The 24,826-nt window shown below is 36.8% G+C and overlaps 5 protein-coding genes across 10 annotated transcripts in view; 3 read left to right on the forward strand and 2 right to left on the reverse strand.

Annotated features, from left to right (window-relative positions):
- The first annotated feature begins 309 nt into the window (after nt 1-309).
- Tpnc25d (Troponin C at 25D) lies at nt 310-4,902 on the forward strand. Its single transcript, XM_076311173.1, has 3 exons — nt 310-462; nt 2,599-3,019; nt 4,764-4,902. The coding sequence occupies exons 1-3, from the start codon at nt 460-462 to the stop codon at nt 4,790-4,792; spliced, it is 453 nt and encodes a 150-aa protein (XP_076167288.1). The 5' UTR covers nt 310-459; the 3' UTR covers nt 4,793-4,902.
- A 1,125-nt stretch (nt 4,903-6,027) lies between these two features.
- Hex110 (hexamerin 110) lies at nt 6,028-10,886 on the reverse strand. Its single transcript, XM_076311212.1, has 8 exons — nt 10,820-10,886; nt 9,796-10,136; nt 9,328-9,594; nt 8,753-9,180; nt 7,974-8,665; nt 7,764-7,900; nt 7,408-7,693; nt 6,028-7,329 (listed from the first exon to the last, which is right to left on the reverse strand). The coding sequence occupies exons 1-8, from the start codon at nt 10,884-10,886 to the stop codon at nt 6,095-6,097; spliced, it is 3,453 nt and encodes a 1,150-aa protein (XP_076167327.1). The 3' UTR covers nt 6,028-6,094.
- Nucleotides 10,887-12,795: 1,909 nt separating this feature from the next.
- Miro (mitochondrial Rho GTPase) lies at nt 12,796-18,582 on the forward strand. 4 transcript variants are annotated; one of them, XM_076313288.1, is made up of 14 exons: nt 12,796-13,486; nt 13,598-13,803; nt 13,885-13,935; nt 14,022-14,123; nt 14,196-14,237; nt 14,312-14,477; nt 14,539-14,659; nt 14,737-14,929; nt 15,001-15,267; nt 15,349-15,561; nt 15,651-15,847; nt 16,116-16,154; nt 16,357-16,434; nt 16,789-18,582. In XM_076313288.1, exons 1-14 carry the CDS (start codon nt 13,288-13,290, stop codon nt 16,913-16,915), a joined length of 2,001 nt encoding a protein of 666 aa, XP_076169403.1. In that variant the 5' UTR covers nt 12,796-13,287; the 3' UTR covers nt 16,916-18,582. The 4 variants fall into 4 exon arrangements, with proteins under 4 accessions (XP_076169403.1, XP_076169404.1, XP_076169406.1 ...); XM_076313289.1 differs by having other exon boundaries at nt 12,797-13,486; nt 16,357-16,428; XM_076313290.1 differs by lacking the exon at nt 16,357-16,434 and having other exon boundaries at nt 12,798-13,486.
- Nucleotides 18,058-20,283, reverse strand: LOC143147726 (uncharacterized). Its single transcript, XM_076313302.1, has 4 exons — nt 20,145-20,283; nt 19,001-19,204; nt 18,412-18,797; nt 18,058-18,328 (listed from the first exon to the last, which is right to left on the reverse strand). The coding sequence occupies exons 2-4, from the start codon at nt 19,039-19,041 to the stop codon at nt 18,318-18,320; spliced, it is 438 nt and encodes a 145-aa protein (XP_076169417.1). The 5' UTR covers nt 19,042-19,204; nt 20,145-20,283; the 3' UTR covers nt 18,058-18,317.
- A 363-nt stretch (nt 20,284-20,646) lies between these two features.
- LOC143147720 (transducin beta-like protein 2) overlaps nt 20,647-24,826 on the forward strand; it is a 68,840-nt gene continuing 64,660 nt past the window's right edge. For 2 of the 3 annotated variants that reach the window (XM_076313284.1, XM_076313285.1), the window contains exons 1-2: nt 20,647-20,894; nt 21,935-23,079. Coding sequence is in view for 1 of the 3 variants with exons in the window: in XM_076313285.1 (XP_076169400.1) it covers nt 23,010-23,079 (70 nt within the window). In the remaining 2 variants the exon portion in view is untranslated. Of the gene's footprint in view, nt 20,895-21,934; nt 24,428-24,826 lie in introns of all 3 variants that reach the window. The other variant, XR_012992333.1, reaches the window with a different exon arrangement.

The following is a 24,826-nucleotide window of genomic DNA, read 5'->3' on the forward strand; positions in this document are numbered from 1 at the left end:
TGCCAAGATACTGTAAATACCAGGTCAATTTTTTTTCAAGCTTTTTCATGAATGAACTCGATACACAAATCTTATATCCGATTTCAATGTTTCGTTTCTTAAAACTATCGAACGGAAATCTGGATAGATCGAACAGATTCGAGAAAACACGTTCCAGACGAATAGAAAAGTTTCAACTGTATCGAAAACATTCGATGACGCGATTCGACGATATCTCGAAGTCTGCTGCGTGCACTCACCGAAGGAGTCTCGGCGCGATCTCGTATGATTTACCGGCGGCCTTCCGACATTGCGGAGGGACCCACTTATAACATATTTCATTTTTCGTCGGGCCGCTCTATTTTTGCGCCCACCGGTTTTCTAGCTGGTTTACCAGACGCGGAGGATGTCTTTATACCGGGACGGAAAAGCCGCGGCGCTTCAGGTGTCCATCGTCCGTCGTGAGAGAAAACCGTCGCCATGGTAAGAGTCGCGGATACATTTGATTCTAATCGATTCCTCATCCCAAGTTCGCGATATCGTCGATACAATGTTTCATCCGTTTCGCAAAAGATTCGTGAGATTATGCATAGAAAGTTATTCGAGGTGACTTTAATCGATAAAAGTGATCGATTCTTAAACGTGTCGCAGTCTGACCATGCAGAAAATCGTGATTTAAATGCCACGCGTTGTACAGGGTGAGTCGTGTGACTTGAGACGAGTCAATGTCTCGGAAACCAGCGCAGATATCGCGATAATTCTTGACGGTGGTTTTAATGGTAGAAAAGAACACATTGTTTGTGACGTAGAGGTTGACTCACCAGAACCGAGCAACTATGATGTCTTCGTTGTTTCGATCTCTTCAGGGACAAATTATTTTGTTCAAAATAAACAGAAATTGAAATTGATGTCAACCCACGATATCTATCGATCTTGTGACAATATTGCAGTGTTATATAATAATAATAATACGTCTTTATTGCATTAGAATTGTATGCTATATTAAAATAGAGTATCGAACAAAAGTAACGTGTAGCAGTACAGAGAAATATACATTATGGTACGATTTAAATATTATATAACGTATCGTTGAGAAATTTAGTAATGAATAATTAAATTTACAATTTTAGTGATTTCTTCCATTATACAGTTTTCAAAATAATTAAAAAATTAAACGTTACCGGTACGTGTTAGGTCACTTGGAGAGATTAAATAATACGAAACTTTGTGTTTGAAAATCGTATAACTGTGAGTGGAACGCAATACCGCAGGGTTCATTTTTATGTGGCTAAAGGTCTAGAGGACATTTGAAGGTATACACGAAACAATAGCAAAGATATTAAGGGTGCTTGTTTCCAGTGAAACTTATCTTTTATCATTATCAAACAACCACCAAGAACATTGTGATATTTTGACGAATAAATTTTCTATTTCCATTATTACCCCAAATTATATTTAATATATCATTTATATTAATTTGTATAATTAATTTTTCTACGAATTTATTTAAACAAACTTTGATTGAAATAAAAATTTATTTTTCGTTTGCAAATAAAAAGTTAATCATTTTTGATACGCAGAATACTAGTAAAGTTTGTTTAAATACCTGTTGGATACTATCTATTTTGTAATTAATACAAATTATAATCGATTTGCGTGTTTGAAGTTATAAATGCACATAATGGATATGCAAAATACTAATTGACCTTTGTTATACTAATTTCTGGTTTTCTTCTGATCGTAACATAATGTGTACATTTTAACGGCACGAAAAGATTTATAATTTCGTTATCTGAAAAATGTTGAGACATATCTGTACTATTCCGTAAACATTTCGTTATTTCAAATCCACGAGTGTTATTTTCAAAATTATTCCATGAAAACAAACTTCGTAATTGAATCAAGAACGAGATAACTGCAATATAAGATAACGTGTTATGTGTAATATTCCAAATGTGACCAGGTCTGAACAAGATAACTAGTTCCATTGTAGTAAAAACTTAAGTGATATTTCATCGAATGATTAGGAATGACTAATTAATGATCGCTGATTGCGATCATAGTTTACGATGAAGTTACAGGCACGATTACTCGATCGATGATACCGATTATCGCGATTAGGGCTGTAATAAGGTAGGGGTAGATGAGGGTGCTACGTTACGGATAAATAAATAAAATTCACTATTTTAAAACTTTACTTTCCACATAGTTCGCGAAAATTTGATTTTCTCTCCAAAACTTTAATACCGCTAAGAATGCCTATGGTGTCATTTTTGCTCGCGATTATTTTTCCAAAAATAATTACACTTGTTATTTATTATATTTTTTTTACGAAATATTGCAAAAATTATACTTTTATACTTTTTAAAAAAGTAGTTATACTATTTACTTACACTTTTTAGAAATGTAGTTGGACTTCTTACCGATACTTTTAAAAAAAGTAATTGAACTTTTTTCTTATTTTTTTTTTATAAAATATTGTAAAAATTATATTTTAATCATTTTTGCAAAATATCGTAAGAATTATACTTTAATCATTTTTATAATATATTGTTAATGTTTTACTTTTTAGAAAAGTAATAAATCGCTGCCTAATTTTGTTTTGCATTCCATTCGCAGGAGGAAGACGAGCAGAAGATGGCCGTGATGCGGAAGGCGTTCCAGATGTTCGACACGACGAAGAGTGGCTTCATCGATACGTTGAAAATCTCGACGATATTGAACACAATGGGTCAGCTGTTCGATGACGCCGAGTTGAACTCGATCATCGAGGAGAATGACCCCGAGGGAACGGGCAAGGTGAATTTCGACGGGTTCTGTAGAATCGCTGGCCGATTTTTAGAGGAGGAGGACGCCGAAGCGATGCAAGAAGAACTGAAGGAAGCCTTTCGTCTGTACGATCGCGAAGGAAACGGTTACATCACGACGGCCACGTTGAAAGAAATCCTCGCAGCGCTCGACGACAAACTGACCAGCGCCGATCTCGACGGTATAATAGCTGAAATCGATACCGACGGTTCAGGCACGGTCGACTTCGACGGTGTGTACACTCACTACTCTATCTTCTTGTAAATCGTTGATCGATTCGAGTATTTGAGAGGTATTCTGGTAATCTGAGATAATCTGATATTTGTTTGATTCGAAAAGCTTGGGAAATTCTACCCTAAGGTGATGGGACAAAAATTTAGAGTCATTAAGTTTACTCTGAATTAGTTTAAAAATAGTCTTAAACATTTATTTATTATTATTACATTATTTATTGAAGCTTGAGGAATTCTACCCTAACGGAAAAAGATTTAGAGTGAATAAGTTTATTCTAAATTAATTTTAAATAGATTCTAAAACTTATTTAAATTTAGTTTAAACAAGTACTGCAGTTAAATTAATTTAGGAATTGAGAATTAATTTTGCACACTTAACAGTTCTGAGAGTACGTTAAAAATAATTTTATGATGCATCGAGTGGTACAATTACATTTATTTTTTATAAAACGTGGAAGTAACTAACAAATGCAGAGCTTGGGATAAGTGTCCACTTTGTCTTAGCGCGTGCTATGTACTGGAGAGGGGATACGATTCTAGAGCTATGGTTTCTCCCTTCTTTCTTGCCGAAGGTGGGAGTGAGATGGAATGAGCGTGAGCGAAAGGAAGTGAGAGCGAACGGAGAATGAGACAAACGAGCAGTAATGCTCGTTTAAGTTTGGGTAACAAAGTTTAAGTTTAAGTATCAAAACGATTAGCATTGAAATTATCGCGAAGATAACGACTTTCTTTTAGAAATTGTTCTGAGAAAGAATAAGAGAGAACTACAATAACAAAGATTAAAATTTTGTCATTTTTCATCTTATCTCTCTAATAATATTATCGATCGATTAGCGAGATTTTCCTGATAAATATGAGTCCAAACACGATATAAATCGGACGAACTTTATTAATAACGAATTTAATATATCAGATGGTGAAAATAATAAAATAGTAGTAAAATTTTTCCAATCTATGCCGTGTTTGGACTCATTTTAATCGGGAGAATCTCACAAATCTGTCTACATCTTTATTGCGAAGATGAAGTGAAAAATGTAGAAATTAAAATTTTTGTAATTGGACTCGAACTTTAGTCGATACCCTTTAGTCGATTTTTTGTTTTTTGGCACGCTATTTTTTTCTCGCTTACTCTTGCTGTATCTGTTCACCGTCTTTGTTCATAAAATCGGATTACGCTCAACTCGTGGCACTGAGTAGTGGAGGAGTGGTGGGGATGGGTAGTTGAAATTTAGTCGAGATAACTCTATTGAAATTTAAACGAGCATTACTGCACCAGGCAGTATCTAATGCTTCGTCCATTTCGTACTGTTTCTCACTTGCTTTCAGTTCCTCTCGATCGCTCTCATTCCATTACGCTCTTGCAAAACTCAACTCTCTGACGAATAAATATTGCATTCGAGGATTACGTTACCCATCAATTTTGTCACCAATTTATATTTAACTCCTTTACGAGTACTTCTCTTTCTCCATTAATTTAATTCTGATATATTATGTTTTAAGTGTGCAATACACTATTTTTATATTTTTTATATTTTTAACAAAAACGTATACATATAATATACATATAATATACATATAATATTTTTAACAAAAACGAATACATATAAAAGTGCTCGAACCGTGCAGCGATTTACAATCTTTTTTTTTAATGCAAATAATAATTCATATCATACTTTTAATTTTTTTTATTTTTCAAATTTAGCAGTGTTTTATTATACATGGTTTTTGCTTTTTTTCTTTCAGAGTTCATGGAGATGATGACAGGAGAGTGATGACGAGTTTGAGGCAACTGACAGAGGACACGTTTGAAATGTTGTTTTATTATTTGAAGCAGCGTCACTCGGCTGATTCGAAATTTGTTTAATAAAATGATTGATTAAACCATCTGGCTTTCAATCGTCAAGACCTCCCTTACTTCTACGGTTATTATCTAAGTTGACTTGTCTAAGTTGAACGTGTAGTTAGGAAAGATAAATGATTAACGACCAATGTGTATACCGGGTGTTTCGGAAGTACAGAACATATCTCGGAAGAAGAAACAAAAGAACTCGAACATAAGGTGACAAACTTATTTCCGAAATATTTGTTTTTGTTTATTTTCAACCTAAAAACCTTTCTATAATTGCGCATATTGAAGATTAGTAATACCTTTTAACGTTTAGGCTTGAAAATAATTATTTTTTTTAATTTTGCAGTGTGCGCAACCATAGGCAGGACTAGCTTACGAAAAATCAAATATTTTAAAAACTATTACGAAATATGATTTTTTCCACATTTTGCTATTGTAAATATACAGGATAAAATATGTACTTTTTGGTTATGCCGAGTATCTTCAATTCTCTATTTCGACAACGTTTCAATTATTGAGACGGTTACAATTTTTAATTTAAAAAAAAAACGAAAAAGTTGTAAGAAAAATATAAAATTACCACGAACTTCCTCATAGTAAATTATAGCGTACAAACAAGTCGATGATGTTTGTATAATTTGTTTATGCGCCTTGTATTTTCCAACGTTGTCTCGTATCGACATGGCCACCATTTTGAAAGAAAGTAATAACTTTAAGATATTAATAAGTTTCAGATATTAATAAATTAAGTAGTAAACACAATATAAACAAATAACACAAGTATCATCGCCTTATTTTTATACTATAATTGTACACCGAGAGGAAGTTTGTTACGATTTCATACCTTTGTTATAATTTTTCAACGAAACGTTTATTTGACTATGTATATAGAACTTCTTCGTATTATGTCTACTCATAGAATATTGAATCGTATTCCTCTTTTTTCTCACCAATCGGTTTTCTTGGAATACACACACGAGGTATTCCTCAAACACAAAAATCTGTTGGTTGTAATGTTAAAAGTTATACCAACTCCAAGTTCTGAAACAGTCTAGCCAAGGTGTACGAACAGAGAAGACAGATTTTATAATAAACATTTGCTTTTTAAAGCAATTTATTCATTATAAATGATACATTGATAAACCATGTTTGCTTTTTTTCTGCATTAGCTTTACAACATTTTCTGCACGCTTAATCCGTTGTACGACTGTGGCCGTAGGAACATTTACTGAGTGATGTCGTTGGTGGGTTGTCCCTCGTGGTAGACGAGAACATCCTTGACGAAGATGTTCGGTACACTGAGGGCGCTGGGAGTCAGGGGTCTGTCGAGCGGGAAACCAAGAGGCTTGCCGTCAAGGGAGATGGCGCCACCGATGATCTCAGAGATTGGTTTGTTCTGATAGTACTCGCTAACAGATTGGTCCTGAACAGTTTGCGGTTGAGAGTGAATACCCTGGAAACCACCAGCGTGGAGTTGTCCACTGCTAACGGAGCCCCATACATTCATGCCAGGCTGGATGCCCGACCATTGGAATTGGAGTCTTTCCATGCTGTACGGGATCTGTACAGTCTGTTGACCTTGCGGGCCTAATTGTTGCAGCATGTTACGGATGTTCTGTTCAACACACGGGATTCCTTGGATACCTTGAACATCTTGGAGAACCTGTCCCTGCTGTACGCCTTGTTGCATACCCTGGAGTCCTTGTACGCCCTGTTGCACACCAGGCAGTCCTTGTACGCCCTGTTGCACACCAGGCAGTCCTGGTACTACTTGTTGCATTTCCTGGAGACCTTGCACGCCCTGTTGAACACCTTGTTGTTGTACCTGTTGTACATTTTGTTGCACGTGCTGCGGTACAACCTGCTGAACACCTTGTTGGACACCTTGTGGTACACCTTGTTGCACACCTTGTGGTACACCTTGTTGTACACCCTGTTGTACACCCTGTGGTACACCCGGTAGCAGATTTTTTACGCCTGGTTGCACACCTTGGACACTCTGGGCACCTTGCAGAGCACCTTGGAGACCACCTTGCAGGCTACCTTGAAGACCACCTTGCACGACCTTGTGGATACCTCGAAGTCCTTGCACAACCTGTCCTATAACCGGGAGTCCTTGGGCGGTCTGTTGTATACTCTGGAGTCCTTGCAGACCTTTACGGATAACCTGCTGTCCCTGGACGTATTGAAGACCTTGTGGTAACCATTCCTGTTGCTGACCTTCCGGCAATTGTTGACCGTGGATCTGTTGCTGGTACTGTAATCCCGGTTGCGGTCCAACCGGCAAGATTGGTTGTACTGGTTGCACTTGCTGCGGTCTGAGGTGTTGTTGGTTCTGTACACCGATACCCTGGATGTAGTAGGTCATGTCCTGTCCCTGGCCGACCGGGTTTTGAATCTGCGTGCGTGGGTACTGTCCATGGTACTTGGCATAGATGTTAGCGTAGTGGTTCCTCACGGCTGCAAAGAAGAGGAGGCGTATATGGTCAGTGGTCCTGAACAACGAACGTCTATGTCTCGTTGTCCCCGACGGAGTACCTTCGATTTGTTCTTGAGCCCAGACCCAGTTTTCGGGGAGAACCTCCACGTTCTGTTGAATTCCAGACACCTGGGGCAGCTGTTGTTTCAACTGTTGGTATTGCTCAGGGGTGACGATTTGGTACTGTTGGTCTTGGTACGTAAGACTGTCTTCCGGGATCACTGGTCCGTACGGGACGTTGAGTTGGCTAGGTCCAGAGATCAAGACGAGCAATTGAAGCGGGTATCCTTGGGGTTGACCCTTGGGCAGAGACAACCTAGCGGGGAAACTGAAGATCTGGTGTGGCTGTAAGAACATAATTTTGTTGTAGAATCGGTATTATTCTGGAGGAATTGAATCCAGAGTGTTCACCAACCTCGGTGACATAGAAGGGTTCCTGGGACCTGATAGCACTGTTGACACCTTGTTGGATGTTCTGAACGGATGGCCAGTCGAAGCTTTGGCCAACGGCTTGTTGGGAGTTTCTGATGATCACGTTCTGGCCCTGTTGGACTGCAATGAACGAAACATTAGAAACAAATTGTTTCTAGATAGTTGACGGTGGGAAGACACCATCGATACTCACGTCCGTGGATGAACTGGTCAAGCTGAACAAAGAGGTGTTTGTTCTTGGAGATGCTGATGGGTTTGCCCTGGTAGTCGTGTTTAGGTCCAAGGAAGACACGGACAACTGCATTGGGAACACTCTGTTCGCTGTGAACGGCGATCTGGTATTGGTAGGGTCTGTGGTCTAATCTCTTCAAATGAGCCAAGATTTGCTGTTGAACTTGTTGTTGCGTCTGTTGCTGCTGCTGTTGCTGTTGCTGCTGCTGTTGTTGCTGTTGTTGTTGCTGCTGTTGCGGCTGATGTTGCTCTTGTTGCTGTTGCAGCTGTTGCTGTTGCAGTTGTTGCTGTTGCAGCTGTTGCTGTTGCAGCTGTTGCTGTTGTTGTTCCAATTGTTGCTGTTGCTGGCTCAATTGAGGGGTGACTGCGTCAAGGTCGATCACAAAGTCGTTGAAGAAGGTAACGAGCTGGCTGATGTCAACGTTCTGAATGGTAACACCGGGGAGCAAGAGGTCGCTGGATTGGTAAGCTGGCAGAGACTGTTGGTACTTGTGGTATAGGGACATAATTTTCTTGGTAAGCTGGTAGAAGGCTGGATCGTGAACAGTGGTCTGACTAAGTTCAAGAGCTGATGGTGTGTAGTCCCAGATGTTCTGACTCTCGGGTGCGTTGCCAAGAAGTTTGCGAGCTACAGCTTGCAGGCTTCCGTAGTATCTATTCGAGAAGGTAGAACAAGTGTTAAGAACCTACGAATCCTACCAACTGATCTGTGAATAATATTTTTGTTAGAGGAAAGCTGACCTTGGGTTAACACTTTTGCCGCATCCTTCGATCAAGTCACCGAGAATGTTGGGCCCCTGTGGTTGGTACAAAGAAAGGAAGATGCCCTGGGGTGTGATAACGTGGCCAGAATCGATGGCTTCCATCAGTCTTTTCTCCATGGTAGCGACAGCCCTGATCAGCTTGTTCTTCTGTGGCTGGAGTTGAAGGTTCTCCGGACGGCTTGGGAATTCGAGTCCGTTGAGGTTGCGAAGGTGGGGCTGATAAAGAGCCTGTACGTTGGAGTATTCAATGTCCTCAATGGAGCTGAGTCCATTTGTAAGACGGTTAAGTTCGTAATGAGCCAAGAGTTGTTGATGGAGGTACAAGTACGTTGATCCATGACCAATGGTGCTTTGTTGTTCCTGTCCTACTTGTTGTTGGTACTTTCTTACAATTTGTTGATGGTACTGTAGGGGCGTCAAGGGCTGTTGCTGTTGCTGTTGTTCTTGTTGCTGAATAGAAGAAAACATTGATCGGATTAATTTGAGGATTTCCCCAAAATGTACCATAGACGAACAATTCATTATTCTGAAATTGCTTACTCCCGAGATGACACCAGCAAGGTTCAGGTAGCCGTAGTATGTGGCAAGGCCAACATCTTGGGTGAAATAAGAGAGTTGTTGTTCAACAGGAGACAGAACTGCGGAGTAGTTGACGGGGATCAGGATGTTTTCGATGCCCTTCTGAATATCTCGGATACCGGCTTGCTGAGCTTCCTGAATGATTCTAGCATCCAAATGGTATTGGGGCAAAATTTCGTAAGCAGGTGGAAGAATGATGTCCTGGGTGTCTGGGCGCATCAGAACAGCACCGACCAAAGCCTATTCATTGGACAAGATTTAATCAAATACAGGTTTCAAGTATAGTGCACTTATACTACATATTGGAATCTTTTAGGATGCAATGACGTAGCCACAAATTAATGTAAGTAACATAGAAAACTATATAGGATAGAACATGTTTCGACCCAATCTAACGTACAACTTATGCCACACAATATTTCTAAACTTTCAGTCTCATACCTTGACAAATTGTCCTTCGTTTACGTGAACACGAGCCCATGCAGCAGTCTTTAGGAAAGTGTGGTAGTCCCTGGCACCTGTCAGAATCTTGTGAAGAAGGGAGACTTCTTTGCGCAGTTGGCTGATAGATGGGCTGTAAACGGTGCCCTTTGGTTGAACCAGACCAGCCTGTACAGCACCAACATAGTATCTAACGGTGATCGGGTTAGTGTATTGGTGAGCGTTGTTAATGATGTCATAATTAGAGCCTAAGTTTTGCAGTTGCTGGTTCGGGATGTCCTGTGTGATCTTCTGCAGGAGTTGGATTACATCTTGTTGTTTGTTCAGGAGGTCCTGGTCAGCTGAAACAAACGAATTGTCCTTAAACATCGAGGAACAACATCGATACACTGGAATTTGAGTCTTGTTGAGTTTCTTGGATCACTGTAACTCGGTACCAACAAAGTACAAAAAAGTCTAAACGATATTCACCACTGGTCACCACTCTCAGGTGGTAATGGATTGTTATAATACTTTCACAAGATCACCCCCTACTATTTATTAACGACTACGAAGAAATAAAAATCGTATTATAATAATCACACGTGGTCGTTAATTTCTTAGAAAATGAAAAAGAAAAAGGAAGATGACTCGATAGCCAGATACTTCTCAAGAGTGCCAAAGAGTTTCTACAAGTAAACGTCAGTTTACGGGGATTTGGTATCTAGGAGTTTGGTATACTTTGCTTCCCAGTTAATTCATCGATTTGCAAATTGTACACAATTATAATTTTCCATACACATTTTGGACAGATTGTAACTACTTTCCAACAATTTCTACTTGGCTCAAAAAAATTCGAATATTAAAATTAAATCCCTCTGTTAACCGACCCCCCTTGAAACTGTGAATAACCCGCTCGTGGTGTACAATTCTGAGAGAAGTAACAGGTGATATAGTTAGCAAGATATTACGAGACAATTATTCGTACAAGTATTCTTCCTTTGTTTCAGAGTTCGAGACATAGAAGTTGCAAAAGTAGACTTACCAGCTTGTTTGCTGCTGCCACAGGCTCCAAAAGCCACGAGAGCCAACAGGACAACTAAGCACCTCATTGTGATCCAATGGTACAATGTGATGCTCACTGTCTGTTCATCCAGGCTTTTATACCCGAATCCTATCGAGGAAGGCGGTTATCGGCGACCTGACGACCCACCTCCCTCAAGATTTCACAGTCTATCCGCGATATCCTTCGCTGTTTCGAATATATTCTACGTATTTACCCAAAGGTTAACCGATGATACGTATCATCGAGAACGAATTGTTGTACCGGAAATTCGGTAACCCCTGTTCGGTAAAATTCTCGAAAATATTTTCGTCAAATTAGCTATCGGTGACGATTGTCTCGTTGGCTATCAGTGAACATTCTTCGTAGGATCTGCGCTAATTTAGCTTCATCGTACCACCTCCATTGAGGTGATCAGGGAAGATGTTCAGGATTAGAGTAGATTTACTTAGAAATACTTCTGAGCTATGATATTCATCTCACGGTATCGATAAGAATATTTGTTCTCTCGTGGTCAATCTTTGAATATCTTAAAAATAATTGTTAAGCGTTTTTGATCTCGAAAAAATGGATAATTGAATTTTGACCATAATTAATATTGATTTCGTCTCTGAAAACGAAATAGTAAGATGAATTTGAATAGAACTAAATTCGGGCGTTTTATCTTTGCACGTTTAACGTAATGTTTAATACGTTACAAATAAATTTATTTATTTGTTTGTTTACGAATAGGTTAGGATCGTGGGATTGTAGAAATAATAGGGTACGAAAGTTCGGTGTATCCATTTTTATTAAAAATCAGGGCTTTGGCGTAGAATATTATTTCGCAATTGAACGAAGTTGTTGGACCGTTTTTAATATTTTTAAATGAATACAATGTTGAGGGTCATCAATATCTTCACGCGCGGGATAATTCAGCATGATAATACGTCTTGAACTTTCAGGTGGCTACATATATGCGCAAAGGTTATCACTTTGTTTACCTCTTAAGTGGCCCGACTGTATTTTTATATTCCTGGGGGGTACGAAGAAAAAACTAGCCGACATTATATCAAGTGTGTTGTTATATTTCTTTAATGTAACAAACAAGTTGGGAGATAATCAACAATTTAGTTGTCGTTACTTTGTTTCCATCTTAAGCAAAAATATTTCTCGTCTCGATTTGCAAAGAATTAGAAGATTAGAATACAATGCACGTTATTATTAACTTCTCATTAACTTAGATGTTTTGCAATATAAAGGATGACAGAAAAATTGAATTTTTACTTTTTTCATTCAATCTTCTCATTCAATGCATTCCTAAAATAGTAAATAGTCAATGCTTCTTTTTTAATGGAATTGATTAGATACGTAATGATTTATCGTACATTACAAATAATTACACATGTAAACGAGACAAACAAATAGTATACAAATACGATAACGTGCACAAACGAGAATACACTTTCGTTTCAGATAGTATGCTCCGTCCCCTCCCTCCCATCAATCGTCATTTCGTTTTTAACTTACTTTACCGCTTGTCGTTGCTATATGTTATTTTATTATATTGATGCAATAATTTTCTTCTTTGCTTCGCAACATTATCATGAAATAAAACGATAAAACTTTTCCAAAAGAAGTACGTATATTTACCGAACCAACATCGAGCGGAGATAATTCGTAATAATTTCAAGATAAATAATTCGCAAAATTTTGTCCATTCTGACAAATGTATACTCCAATCGCAAGAATTAGAATCGAATTTTTCATTCTAATAGTAAGGGAAGCCGAATTATGGACTTAGGAATGAAAATTTTTGCTTAACGTTAGGAAGAACAATTTGAAGGTTGATCTCAAATGTCAAAATATTTGAGTACTATCGATTTCAATGAATTTTACGTATACTGCTAAACCGTGTGATTTAAATGTCGGCGCTGCGGATGCATGAGACATGTTCCACGAATAGACTGATTTTCCATTCTGCCAAGGTGCGAACTTTTCCTTTTAACAAACCTATTAAGTTCAAACTTAACAGTAATCCGATTCGTTGCATACAATCAGGTCAATCCTTCGTTTTTTATAGCCGCTTCTGTGCACATTCTCGCGCACGTGTGTACGTTTTATATGTGTATACTGTCATTTGGAATACAGAACGTAACCTTGAAAAGCCCACCCTCGGAGCACAAGTTCAATCGCAGCGGGTGAAGCAACGCTTTTTTCCCCGTATACGGATGAAAGTGTAGTGCTACAGCTACCGATCTAGTAGATCGTAATCGTTGATAAAATGTCGACGTAAGCGATCGAGATTATTTCCACTGGAGTGACATTCAGTAGCTAGTGCGGTGATAAGGTGTGAATTATAGGTTAGGAGAGAATACAGAAGTTTTCGTAGAAAACCGACAAAGATGTTTTTAAAAAATTAGGCGGTAAATGCCGCTATTACACGCGATAAGTATTTCATTTATATCAGCATGGTGCAACGTCCAGTCGCGCCTAGGCGCAATGTCAGAATTTTGTTGATCGGTGATCGTGGAGTCGGTAAAACTTCCTTAATTTTATCGTTAGTGAGCGAAGAGTACGCGGAAGATGTACCCTGTAAAGCTGAGGAAATCACTATACCGGCGGATGTTACTCCCGAGCAAGTACCCACACACATTGTTGATTATTCGGGTATGTAAGAGTGATATATATATATATATAATAATATATATATTTGTAGTTTTTACAAACACTACTTGCCTCTGTATTAAAGTCTGTTTACTTGCAATTTCCAATTTGCAGCTGCGGAACAAACTGAGGATCAATTGACTGACGAAATTCAAAAGGCGCATGTAATTTGCGTTGTATATTCTGTGGTTGATGAGGACACATTGGACAAAGCAGCTACTTATTGGTTACCTCTGATTAGACGATGTTCTTCTAATAATCGTTGTCCAATTGTTCTTGTTGGAAACAAGATAGATCTTGTTGATTACTCTACTATTGAGGTTCATCGATAAAATGCAAATCACAAATATGCTATTTGATTTCTTTTTATAGTAAAATCTAGTTTTATTCTTTCTTTCCAGGCTGTATACCCTATAATGAAAGAATTCACTGAAATTGAAAGTTGTATCGAGGTAAAAAAAATGATGATTGTATGATGGGAATACCAAAGATGTTATTGTTAAAGCAGATGTTTAATTTTGTACTATATTCATTTTAGTGCTCTGCCAAAACATTACAAAATGTATCAGAAACATTTTATTATGCACAAAAAGCTGTTTTACATCCTACTACGCCATTATACAATTACGATGTACAAGAGGTAAAATTCATTGCAAGTTACATATCTTTATTAAAATCTGAGAGTAACTTACTAATATAATGTAATGTTTAGCTTACAGATGAATGTAAAATTGCACTACAAAGAATTTTTAAAGTAAGTTTCTTCACTTGAATCTCGAATGTTTATTCAATGTGTATTGCACTATTTTATTGTGTATATTATTTTAGATATGCGATTTGGATAATGATGGTTTGCTAAACGATATGGAACTGAATGCATTTCAACAATGGTGCTTCAACACTCCACTACAGCCACAGGTTTTGGAGGATGTGAAAGCTGTTTTATCAAAAAATATTCAGGATGGTATTTGTAATGGATGTGTTACAATGAAAGGTATTTTACACATTATAATTTGTAAAAATTCAGTATAGGAAAACATCTTTACTATTTATAGGTTTTATGTATCTTCAATGTTTGTTTATACAACGTGGAAGAAACGAAACTACTTGGGCTGTGTTAAGAAAATTTGGTTACGACAATGAGTTACAAATGTCGAAAGAATATATACATCCTCCGTTAGTATGCAATTAACAAATGATATATCAAAAATTTACTCAATTTATATTACACTTATTTTTATTGCACTGGACAGACTGAAGGTTCCTGTTGGTTGCACAACTGAATTATCCCATAAGGGACAAGAATTTTTAACATTATTATTTATGCAACATGATCGAGATCGAGATGGTGCTCTTTCGCCTCCAGAAATGGAATCGTTATTTTCACGGTGCTTATCTCCACCTTGGAGCGATGAATATAAATACACTGTGCCAACTAATGAAAAGGTTGATTTCTTTGCATTTATTAAAATCATTATCTTATTATTCCTATGGTTTTAATATTACTTTATCAATAGGGATGGATAACGTTTCAAGGCTATATGTGTCAATGGGCGCTATTAACTCTCATTAATGTACGCAAAACATTAGAATACATGGCATATCTAGGTTACAACATGTATACTAATGAATGCCAGACAACTGCAATCCTAATAACTCGTGAAAAAAAATTGGATTTGGCAAAGAAACAATCGAGCAGAAACGTTTATAGTTGTCATGTAATTGGTCCAAAATGTAGTGGAAAAACGACATTATGCAGAACTTTTATTGATCCAAAACTCGAGGTATACACGGTTGTACGTCTACACGTGAATACTATAATATAAATTTGATGATACTTAAATAACATTCTTTATAATTTGTAGAAATTAACTGATGAAGTGGTTCCATCAAGTGCACATGTCACTGTAAACACAGTGCATGTGTATGGCCAAGAGAAGACAATAATTCTGCGAGATATAAATATACACAATGTTCAGGATGCTTTAACTCCAGCACAAATTCACTGTGACGCGGCAGCTCTTGTTTATGATGCTAGTAATCCTAAGTCATTTGAATATATTGCACGAATTTATATCGTAAGTGTTTCTTTCGTAATTCTAAGCGACCGTGTACGAAATATTTGTATGGTTTTAGAATTGAATGAATTTTTTTTTTTTTTTTTCAGAAATATTTTGCAGATAGTAAGATCCCCGTTCTCATAGTAGCAAATAAGGACGATCTCTCTGAAGTAAAACAAGATTACTTGCTGCAACCAGTAACTTTTTGCAATAAGTACAAACTGATGCCACCACAACCGTACAGCATCTCTCGTACCGTAAGACGTGAAATCTTCGTTAAATTGGCGACAATGGCTGCCTTTCCGTAAGTTCGATTCCTCAAAATGTTGATTATTAGTAGACATAATTTGTACAAGTATGAGAATTTTCGAAAAATGTCATGTTAAGAAACAGTCATGTTTACTTGAAACCGTTATAGACAAAAATATCGTAAATTGACGTCAAAATTGCGTTGCACTTGTTTACTGCTATCAAACGTTTTTATTTGATACTCTTTGTAGATTTTAAGTAAAATAGTACAATTTTTCAAACTGTATGACTATTAGACACTAACAAAAAGATTTCATGTTTAGCCGCTTTCAAGGAGCATGGGTATTATTTTACAGAGACAGGTTGGTCTGAATTTTTGCCACACTGTAAACATTGTAAGCTTGAGCAAATCGTGAATCACATTCTTTTGTTTTTTTTTCATTCATACTTCATTGCACGTCTACAGAACAGAATATACGTTCGTCAAATGTGTTAGGCGATTTGCTCAGATTAGGAGATGTCGCATGATTAAGACTATTGTAACAAAGTCTTGAATCTTTTCAGTCCTTTGAGGCGTATGGTCCACATGTTGCTTGTCAAACCCTCACCTACTCAATGGTGGAATTCTTTTACAAGGTTTTTGTTCGTATTATACGTTTTTGTTTATTTCACGGCGTGCTCATGACTTACAATATAAACTGATACCATTATTTTTTGCATGAGCATGAGAAATGGCAATTTATCCTTGGATTTTTGTCTTGGTTTTCTACACTCTGTACATATTTCAAAACTATAATTCATGGTTTTCAATTTTGTGTGAATTAAAGTGTGATAAAATCCGAATCTACAAAATTTATAAATCCTCGTCATAAAATAATATGCCGAATTATTACTAAATTACAGTATAAAGAAATACATAAATATACACGGGTTTTATCATACCGAAGACTATAAAATTTCTGTATTTCCTATGAACAATAATTGTTGGCATTTCAGGCATATAAATCAATTTGGACTAATGCAAGGGGATTCTATCGTCTGGTGGAAAGCTGGTCTTGGCATTGCAGTCGCTACTGTCGCGGGCTTCATGGTGATGCGCGTCTTAAACACAGAGAAAAGATAGTCTACCATATTCCTTTTCTTGCACATTTAATTGCCTCGTTTGACCGAGTATAAAGCCGTCTTTGAAAAACGCGTTAAGTTAATAAACTATGTTCTTAAATCATTCATTTCTTATATATCCTTAACTATTTCATAACTATTGAAAGATTAATATTCTTCTTTACACTTCTTATTTTTCGAGAACTATGTTATTTAATATAGTGGCTAACTTTCACTTTGCTTATATTTATTTTGACATTTTATCCAAATACTGTGAAAGGTTCTGTACGTGTCCAAATTTTTATTTTTTAAACATAATGTTCTTGAGAATCCAGAGTTGATAAGATATTATTTACGTCTCATGTTATTTAAAAGTGCATTTTCAATTGCTTGGCTCATAAATGTGAGAAGATGTGTCACTATTTATATCCGAAATAAAGACAAACTTCAATAATATTAGTACTTATTACAATAGCAACTTCTAGTACAATGTTAACAGCAAACTTGAAAGCAGAAAGCCAACCAATTGAATTGGTACAGTGTTCAACTTAAACCTAAAGAGATGTATACTATTTAAATTATGTAGAAAATATTGCAGTAAAAAAAAAGAAAGCTAATACATTATCCTATACTTTCACAGTATATATTATTAAATGAAAGAACACTTTGTCAAAAACTTTTTGTGTTTAATCTTGTTTTTTTTTTTTTTTTTTTTTTTCTTTTTAACATAGTACAACAAGTGTACTAATTTTAACATGTACAACAGTTTCCTGGTTTAACTTGAAACAAATATCCAAAAAAAATATCATTGTTAATATTATTGAATTTAGTCTTTCAGTCTGTTTAGATCTTTCACAATTATGTGAGTTTGTTTTTGCAGGATGTTCAGCAACATGATGAATCAATAGATTAGTAATTTTATTATTGATGACTATTGCTTGGCACAAACACAATTTCAATCTAAGAAATTATTGCATCATACAATTTACATTGAACAAAACAAAAAACGTTTACCATAGCAATATCTGTAGCAATTCTTTCTGTTTCATAAAATACTCCAGATTATTTGCATGGTTGTACAAATACAATGTTAGGGCTGAATAATTTTACACATAAAAAGGGCATGTATGGAGGGGATTAAACTGTAAATCAATCACAAAGATATACATTTAAAGTAATTTATTTATTTCTCTAAACATAAATTTCTTGAATGTCATTTTCAATTAGATATACACATTAATAGGTAAAATCAAACTACACAATAGGTTCAGATAAATGTGGATAATTCATTTAATATTATTGAACCATATTTTTTTTTATATCACCTGTTTTTTATACCATCAGAGTAAAATTTTGTAAAATATTAATTTCCTAAAATTGTTCTATAACTTTTTGTTACTATCCACTTGTTTAAAAATACTGTTTTACATTATATCTGAAATACACAAATAAATTTTATATATCATTCTGTGGGTAACAACAAAATTTATAAGAATATTTTTTAAAGAGATGTCTTACTGTGAGAAGCTTTGCATTGGCGAAGGGCTTCATTGAATCCATCACACAATGTAAGATCAGACTGGTTCTGAGCACATTCCAAAAATTGCTTAACTTCCCATGCACAAGCGCCAGTAGCAGGTGCAGATGCTGGAGCACTTTGTGCCATTGCAGGTGCTGCGGCAGGTGCTACAGCAGTTTCGCTGGAGCCACCACTGAAAAGGCCGGTAATAGCATGCCCCACAGTGTGACCTACTGCTGAACCAATGGCTACACCTCCAGCGGTAGCAGCCATTTGTCCCATGAGGGATGGTTGTTGAGCTTGGGCAACCATCGGTGTTGCTGGAGCAGCATGTGCTGGCACTTGAGATGCAGCTGGAGCAGGAGCTGGTGCGGCTCGCCTAACACTGAATTGAAATAAAAATTATATTTACATTATTATTAAAAAAAAACAATCGCCGCAGGAATGTCATAAATGTGTAATTTAATTAACACGTTTTATTTGACATTGCGTAGAACATTGAATAATTGACTACAATTTATAAAACATTATGTTCTACTCTAATAAAAATAAAGAAAATGTGAATTTAAATAAATTATGTGAACTTACGTCCTTGGTGGAGGAGCAGATGCACGTCCACGTCGCGGCATGTTTAATGATTTTACGTTCTGGTCTACGTTTGTTATTGAAGACGTCCGTATCTCTCGAAAGATTTCCGTCGACTCGAGAGCTCTGCGACTAAATCTTTGATCTCTTATGTTCGTTACGCAATCATACGTTCTACGCTTGCTCGGAACGAATCACGTGAATATTCTAGAAATAAAACAGGAAGTTACCTATTGTACAAACGAGGCACACTTCGGGTTGTTTCGAAATCAATAGAAATTCTAAAAGATTGCAATTAAGTGATATATAAAAAGAAATGAATTCTTGTAAACTTTGTTAAATGACGTATGTATTACGAATAATTACGAATAAAATTGATAATATTATTACTTATAAGCCAACTTCATACAAGTAACATATAAAATAATGATGTTGGCTAACATGTTAAATATGTATAGTCACTAGGTGAACTGTACTGACACGTCGTGTGTACTACGTAAATGATTAAATTATTAGTATAAAAAGATATAAATTTCTTATTGCCAGAGAATATAGTTATTTTTACATCCGAAATTTTTACTGACTAATTTGCACGTGTATTAAACTGCAATGTTTAAACTGCTATTGCACGATTTTATGCAAAATATTCTCTTTATAGACCTTTACTCATATTATATGTATCTATACTTAATGAATTTCTATTATGGTATATTTACTACAACCGTTCGATGACTAGTAAATATATAAAAAATATTTATTACAAAAGCAATATATATTTACTCTTACTTACATATGAAACTATATGTTGGTTATTTTTGAGTCTATAAAAACTAAATATTGCGCAACTCGAATAAAAAATATTTTCTTTCAATTATGGAACTTTTTTGTTATACCGAAAGAGAAGAAAATTAGCCTCTTCTTCCAATATTTTGATTCTTCCTTTTTCGTCTAATCATTGCAATAGTATTTAAACAATTTTCTAAAACTTAATACACGAACATGTTTTTCAGTTATTTGATGGAAACGATGGATCACTTTTACATTTTAATAATTATGTGTTCAACTGTCACAATTGCCCATCTTTATTTTCATACTATAGACATCTCTGAAGTATATGCCATTAATATGTCAAAAACTATATCCTCACCGATTTTGATACTTCTTAAATGTGTTATACAGAAGATATTTTGTACAACTTTTTTTAAAAAAAACAGCGGTCGACTTTAATTTTTGAGATATTTACAAAAACTGTTGCTGCTACTCGTCGAGTTCTTGATATACGTAGATACCTGTTCGCGGCAGCGCATGCGTGATTCCATTGCCACCGCTTGCTATTGTAAACATATTGCGGCGGTGGACAACTAAACGTATAACGGGTGAACTTAAAAACTGCGACTTGCATGACCGACCGGGAAAATATCTACTCCTAACCAATACCGATCTCTCATACGATTTTGGACTTTTTGACAAATTCATTTCTTTCCATTCATACAAAATCGGTGTCAATTTTTCTTCTGCCGCCGTCAAACGATCAAATTTTCCTGGTCGAATTTTGACCATTATAAATTTTGATTGGTCATTAACGACCCGCCATATGTTTAGGAAACACTAGACAAGCGGCGACTTTTACGCAACACTGTCATGAACGTGTAGGCAAAATTCATTGCAGTAGCAGCAGTTTTTCGGAAAAATTAAAAAAATTTTAAACCGAGTGTTGATTATACGTTCAAGAGAAGATTGTTCATAATATTTATTTTGACTACATTTAAATGTTATAATTACCAAAAAAATTGTCTGTATTATAGGTAAAAACTGTTACTGATTGTGAATTTTCTTCTTAATACTTTGACTTACAGTGAGTGAAATGTGCTCTTACTTCGACTTGCGGTAGGCAAAGGTGATTATAAATTAATATTGAATAATGATTTCATTTCCAGAATACTAATTAACACATTCACATTTTTTACGAGATGTTTCTGTTTCGACAGATATCTATACAAAGGAAAGATATTTGTTCCGCCGGTAACATCATATTTATCTAAAGCATAATTTTATGCGTCCGTCGGTAACACGTGTATTCGGTATTTTTACGCATCCCGTTGCCCAACAGTGTTAATTTATTCGCATATTCAATGGTTTGAACAATTTACCAAAGCAATTATGTTTTGCAGGAACTTTACTAGAGGGCACCACAATCTATTTCTATATTTTAACCGATTATTCAGTATCTATAAATATCGAAAATGTAGCAAAATAATTTATGCTTTCACACACTATTATTGGGTTCATATTGTCGATAAAACATAGAAGTTACATTACGAAACATTAATTTCTTCTTATCAGTAGAGAAATTCTGTGATCAGCATTCCTCTCATTCGATGTAATTGAGTCAGTTAAATCGATAAATGGTGATTTATATTCTTCGCGAATTACTCAGTAATCCGACAAAGATTACAAATGATATTTAATGAGCAATTGTCGAACAACGAGATTCGAAGGCTGATTGAATCCACTTACCGTGTTCGAAATACGAATTTAAATTCTGAGTGACCTCTGTCGTTGCTCTTCCTAATTTGTGAGACGACTTTTAATAATTGTAACTTCCAGCGATTTCGCACATTGAATTATTTGTCTAAATTCATTGTCCAATCAATTTAATAATTTATGACGATCGTACATATATCTGTTTTAACAGCAGCATATTTAAATGTATCCTGTCTATTTTAAATCTATTTTCCAGCAATACGTGTATTTAATTCACAAATGTTAGTAGAAAAAATATTGTCCCAAATATTGCAACGTTCTGAGAAAACGACGCAAAACATCGTACATGAAATAAGCAAACGTCATAATCTACGTAATTGTAATCAAAATAAACATATACCGCAACATGTATCTACTTACGATTCTCAGGAAAGTTTGTTGCTCTGTTTCTAGGAGTGGGCGTTCAGTATGTGTTAGTGTTTGGCGTTAAGTACGATCAAATCTATTCCACGACAATAAATGCAATACTTACCCATCTTCAACGCGTACTTTACACTAAAAACGGTCAGGCACACCAGCGTTATTATTTTCAAATAACTCTAATCAAAGCTTGGATACGAAAATTATTTTGAAATATATTTTTTTTAACCAGATAAACACGATAACAATATTTCCATCGAAAAATAAAAAAATTCGTTCGGCAGATTATTTAAAATAAAGTCAAAAAGAATGAAAAAACAATCATAGTTTATTTGAATTGTATCCAACTGGCAGTCACTGAACAGAAAAGAAACATAATCGTACAAAATCTTTCGACAGTCATCCATTCGATAACAGTGATTCATATCTGAAGATTAGTATCGTCGAGTGCTGAAAAACAAAGAAGTCGGCATTATCGCCGCGAGAGTGCGGAGAAACATAAAGGGACAGTCTTTGAAATTCCAGAGAAAGGAACCATGGCGCTCAAAACGCGGGGGAGGTGTTTCGAACGTCGGAGCGCGACGATCCTCCAGCCAGCCGGTTTCTGCGTCGTTTCTTCTGTCTCTGGTGCAATGTTATCGGCCCCTCTTATCGTCATGCACACGTGTCGATATAGGCGCGCGCGTTGGCCGCGGCGGCGGGTGCATTCACCGACACATGCGCACACCAGTCGAACGAAACTCTTCATAAACCGGCGGGAACATGTTGCCTGTGACTCAGTGTACACGATGCCACGGCTTGGCTGTGATAGACCACGCACGACGTATATACGCCCTTCTTTTTCCACGCTTTTCCACGCTCGTGTTACCGCCGCGACCGTTTTCGTCATCCCGTTTTCTTGACACGCGCGCATCAAAGCACGCGCGACATCTCGTTTCTTCACCGTTGCGCGGGATATCAGGAGACCGAGTGTGTTGTTCTGACAAAGAAGCACGACACCAATGCATCGGTACAACGGCCCACCCTCCCTCCACCGAGCAGACGTCAATTTTCAACCGATAAACTGGGGGAAACAGTGGAACAGCACACGTGAACTGTCCTTGAAGGAATGACCGTACATTTGGTGTTGGAAGAGGATCGACAAAGGATCAACGTAGATCGTTCATTCGGCGAGCGCGGTGAGTGATTGTTTTTGTTTTGATAGTCGTGTTACACACGTGGGTCGAGGTAGTGTCCGGTGCGAAGTATCGATTCCGTAAGAGACGGTTTCGAAGAGCATTTCGAACGAACGAGACGCGCCTTAATATCACTCCGTGGAAACTGACGTAATATCGGATATGGACGGTGAAACATCGAATTCAGTCCGATGTGACAGCGACGAAACGAGCAAAGCCGACGATTGAACGGGGTTAGCTTTCAAACTGTTCGTACTCGTGAAACGATAACACGAACCGGCGAGCGAAACACAGACTTATAAATAAAGAATTGAGAAGTAACTAAAATAGTCTCCATAGATACGGTCCGAGTTACACTGTGTATTCAAGACGCGCATTGTTTAGCGTGTTTAGTTCTCCGTGCTGCTGTCTGCCGGTAGATAGCTTCACTGCTGCGCGGCGTTCACGATGTTGCGCAGATAGAACGCTCGTGTTTCTTTCCAGCGCTTTGTGGCCGTTAGCTTTCTTCGCTTTGAAATTTTCCTGACGCCAGCACCCTTTGCGTCGCAGTGGCCCAAAATTATTCTTCCCGGTAACGCGAACGTAGCGTGGCAATCCCGTCGCGGAATTGCGCACTTCTTTCATGGCGCTCTGCCAATTTCAAGTTTCAGGTACTCGAGATCAGTACATACAGGGTGTTTCTTTATTCGCGGGATCCATTTTGCCGGCGGACACGCCGAACAACCGACAAGAAAAACTTGTAGCAACTTGTAACCTGTTTGACCTCGTTTCCCAATTAGACACCACGTTCTTCTTTAGACAAAAGGAGCGAACGTTACTGATTTCACGCGCGATTGGTTGTATTAAATCATTCCAACTAAGAATTTGGTTCGTTAGATCACGTTCAATTGCAGATAACTTATCAGGTGTACATTGACTCACATTGATGTGGAACATGATGTGGTAAATGGTCGAACAAAAATCTAATTTTAGTTCAGAAACAAGATCGAGCAGTTGTGTGATTATACGAACTTTTCGACGATGTTTGACCACCGATAAAGCAACACCCTATACAGGGTATTAAGAAAAGGATTTGGGACTTGCAAGGTAAATACTATCTCGCCAAATAGAGTTAAAAAGTCCCGATAAACGTAGGCCGAAAAATTGATACTCTCGGATTTGTAAACAATTTTCTGTTTCAGTTTACAGAAGGTTTTCCACGTATCCTATTTTCACACACGCTTTGTATTTTTGTAAGAGAGAATTTTTGAATCTCAAAAATTCCTGGTTTTGTTTCCACTGCTTGCTACGCATTTTTTATTCCCACATGTATCATCACACTTCTGAGGAATTCCTATAAAAAAATCTAGAGGTAAGATTTAGGTTAACTCTAGGGATATATCTTTAAATCAGACGATAGAGAGGGACTAATCCACCACGTTTGATTCATCTTTTATCGAAATTTGGACTTAACCGTAATGCGATCCATGCACTCAAAGTCTTTATGGAAAAAATATCCTGAATGTATAGAATTCACGCTTTATACTATAATGAGAGGAAACAGGAAATGTAGAACCATCGAGTTGCAGCTATTCTAATAATTTTAATTATAGAAAGATAATATATATTAAAAGAATGTGACCCGAAGAAGACACTAGGGTTAAATGTTACCGAACGTTGAATACGAAACGAGTTAGAGCATAGTGCATAAATCACAGCTCTAATCTACCGGCAAGAGGGTTGTTGTCTAAAACCTGTGGTATTATATTTG

The sequence above is a fragment of the Ptiloglossa arizonensis genome, chromosome 5 (assembly GCF_051014685.1).
Source record: "Ptiloglossa arizonensis isolate GNS036 chromosome 5, iyPtiAriz1_principal, whole genome shotgun sequence".
Taxonomy (NCBI): domain Eukaryota; kingdom Metazoa; phylum Arthropoda; class Insecta; order Hymenoptera; family Colletidae; genus Ptiloglossa; species Ptiloglossa arizonensis.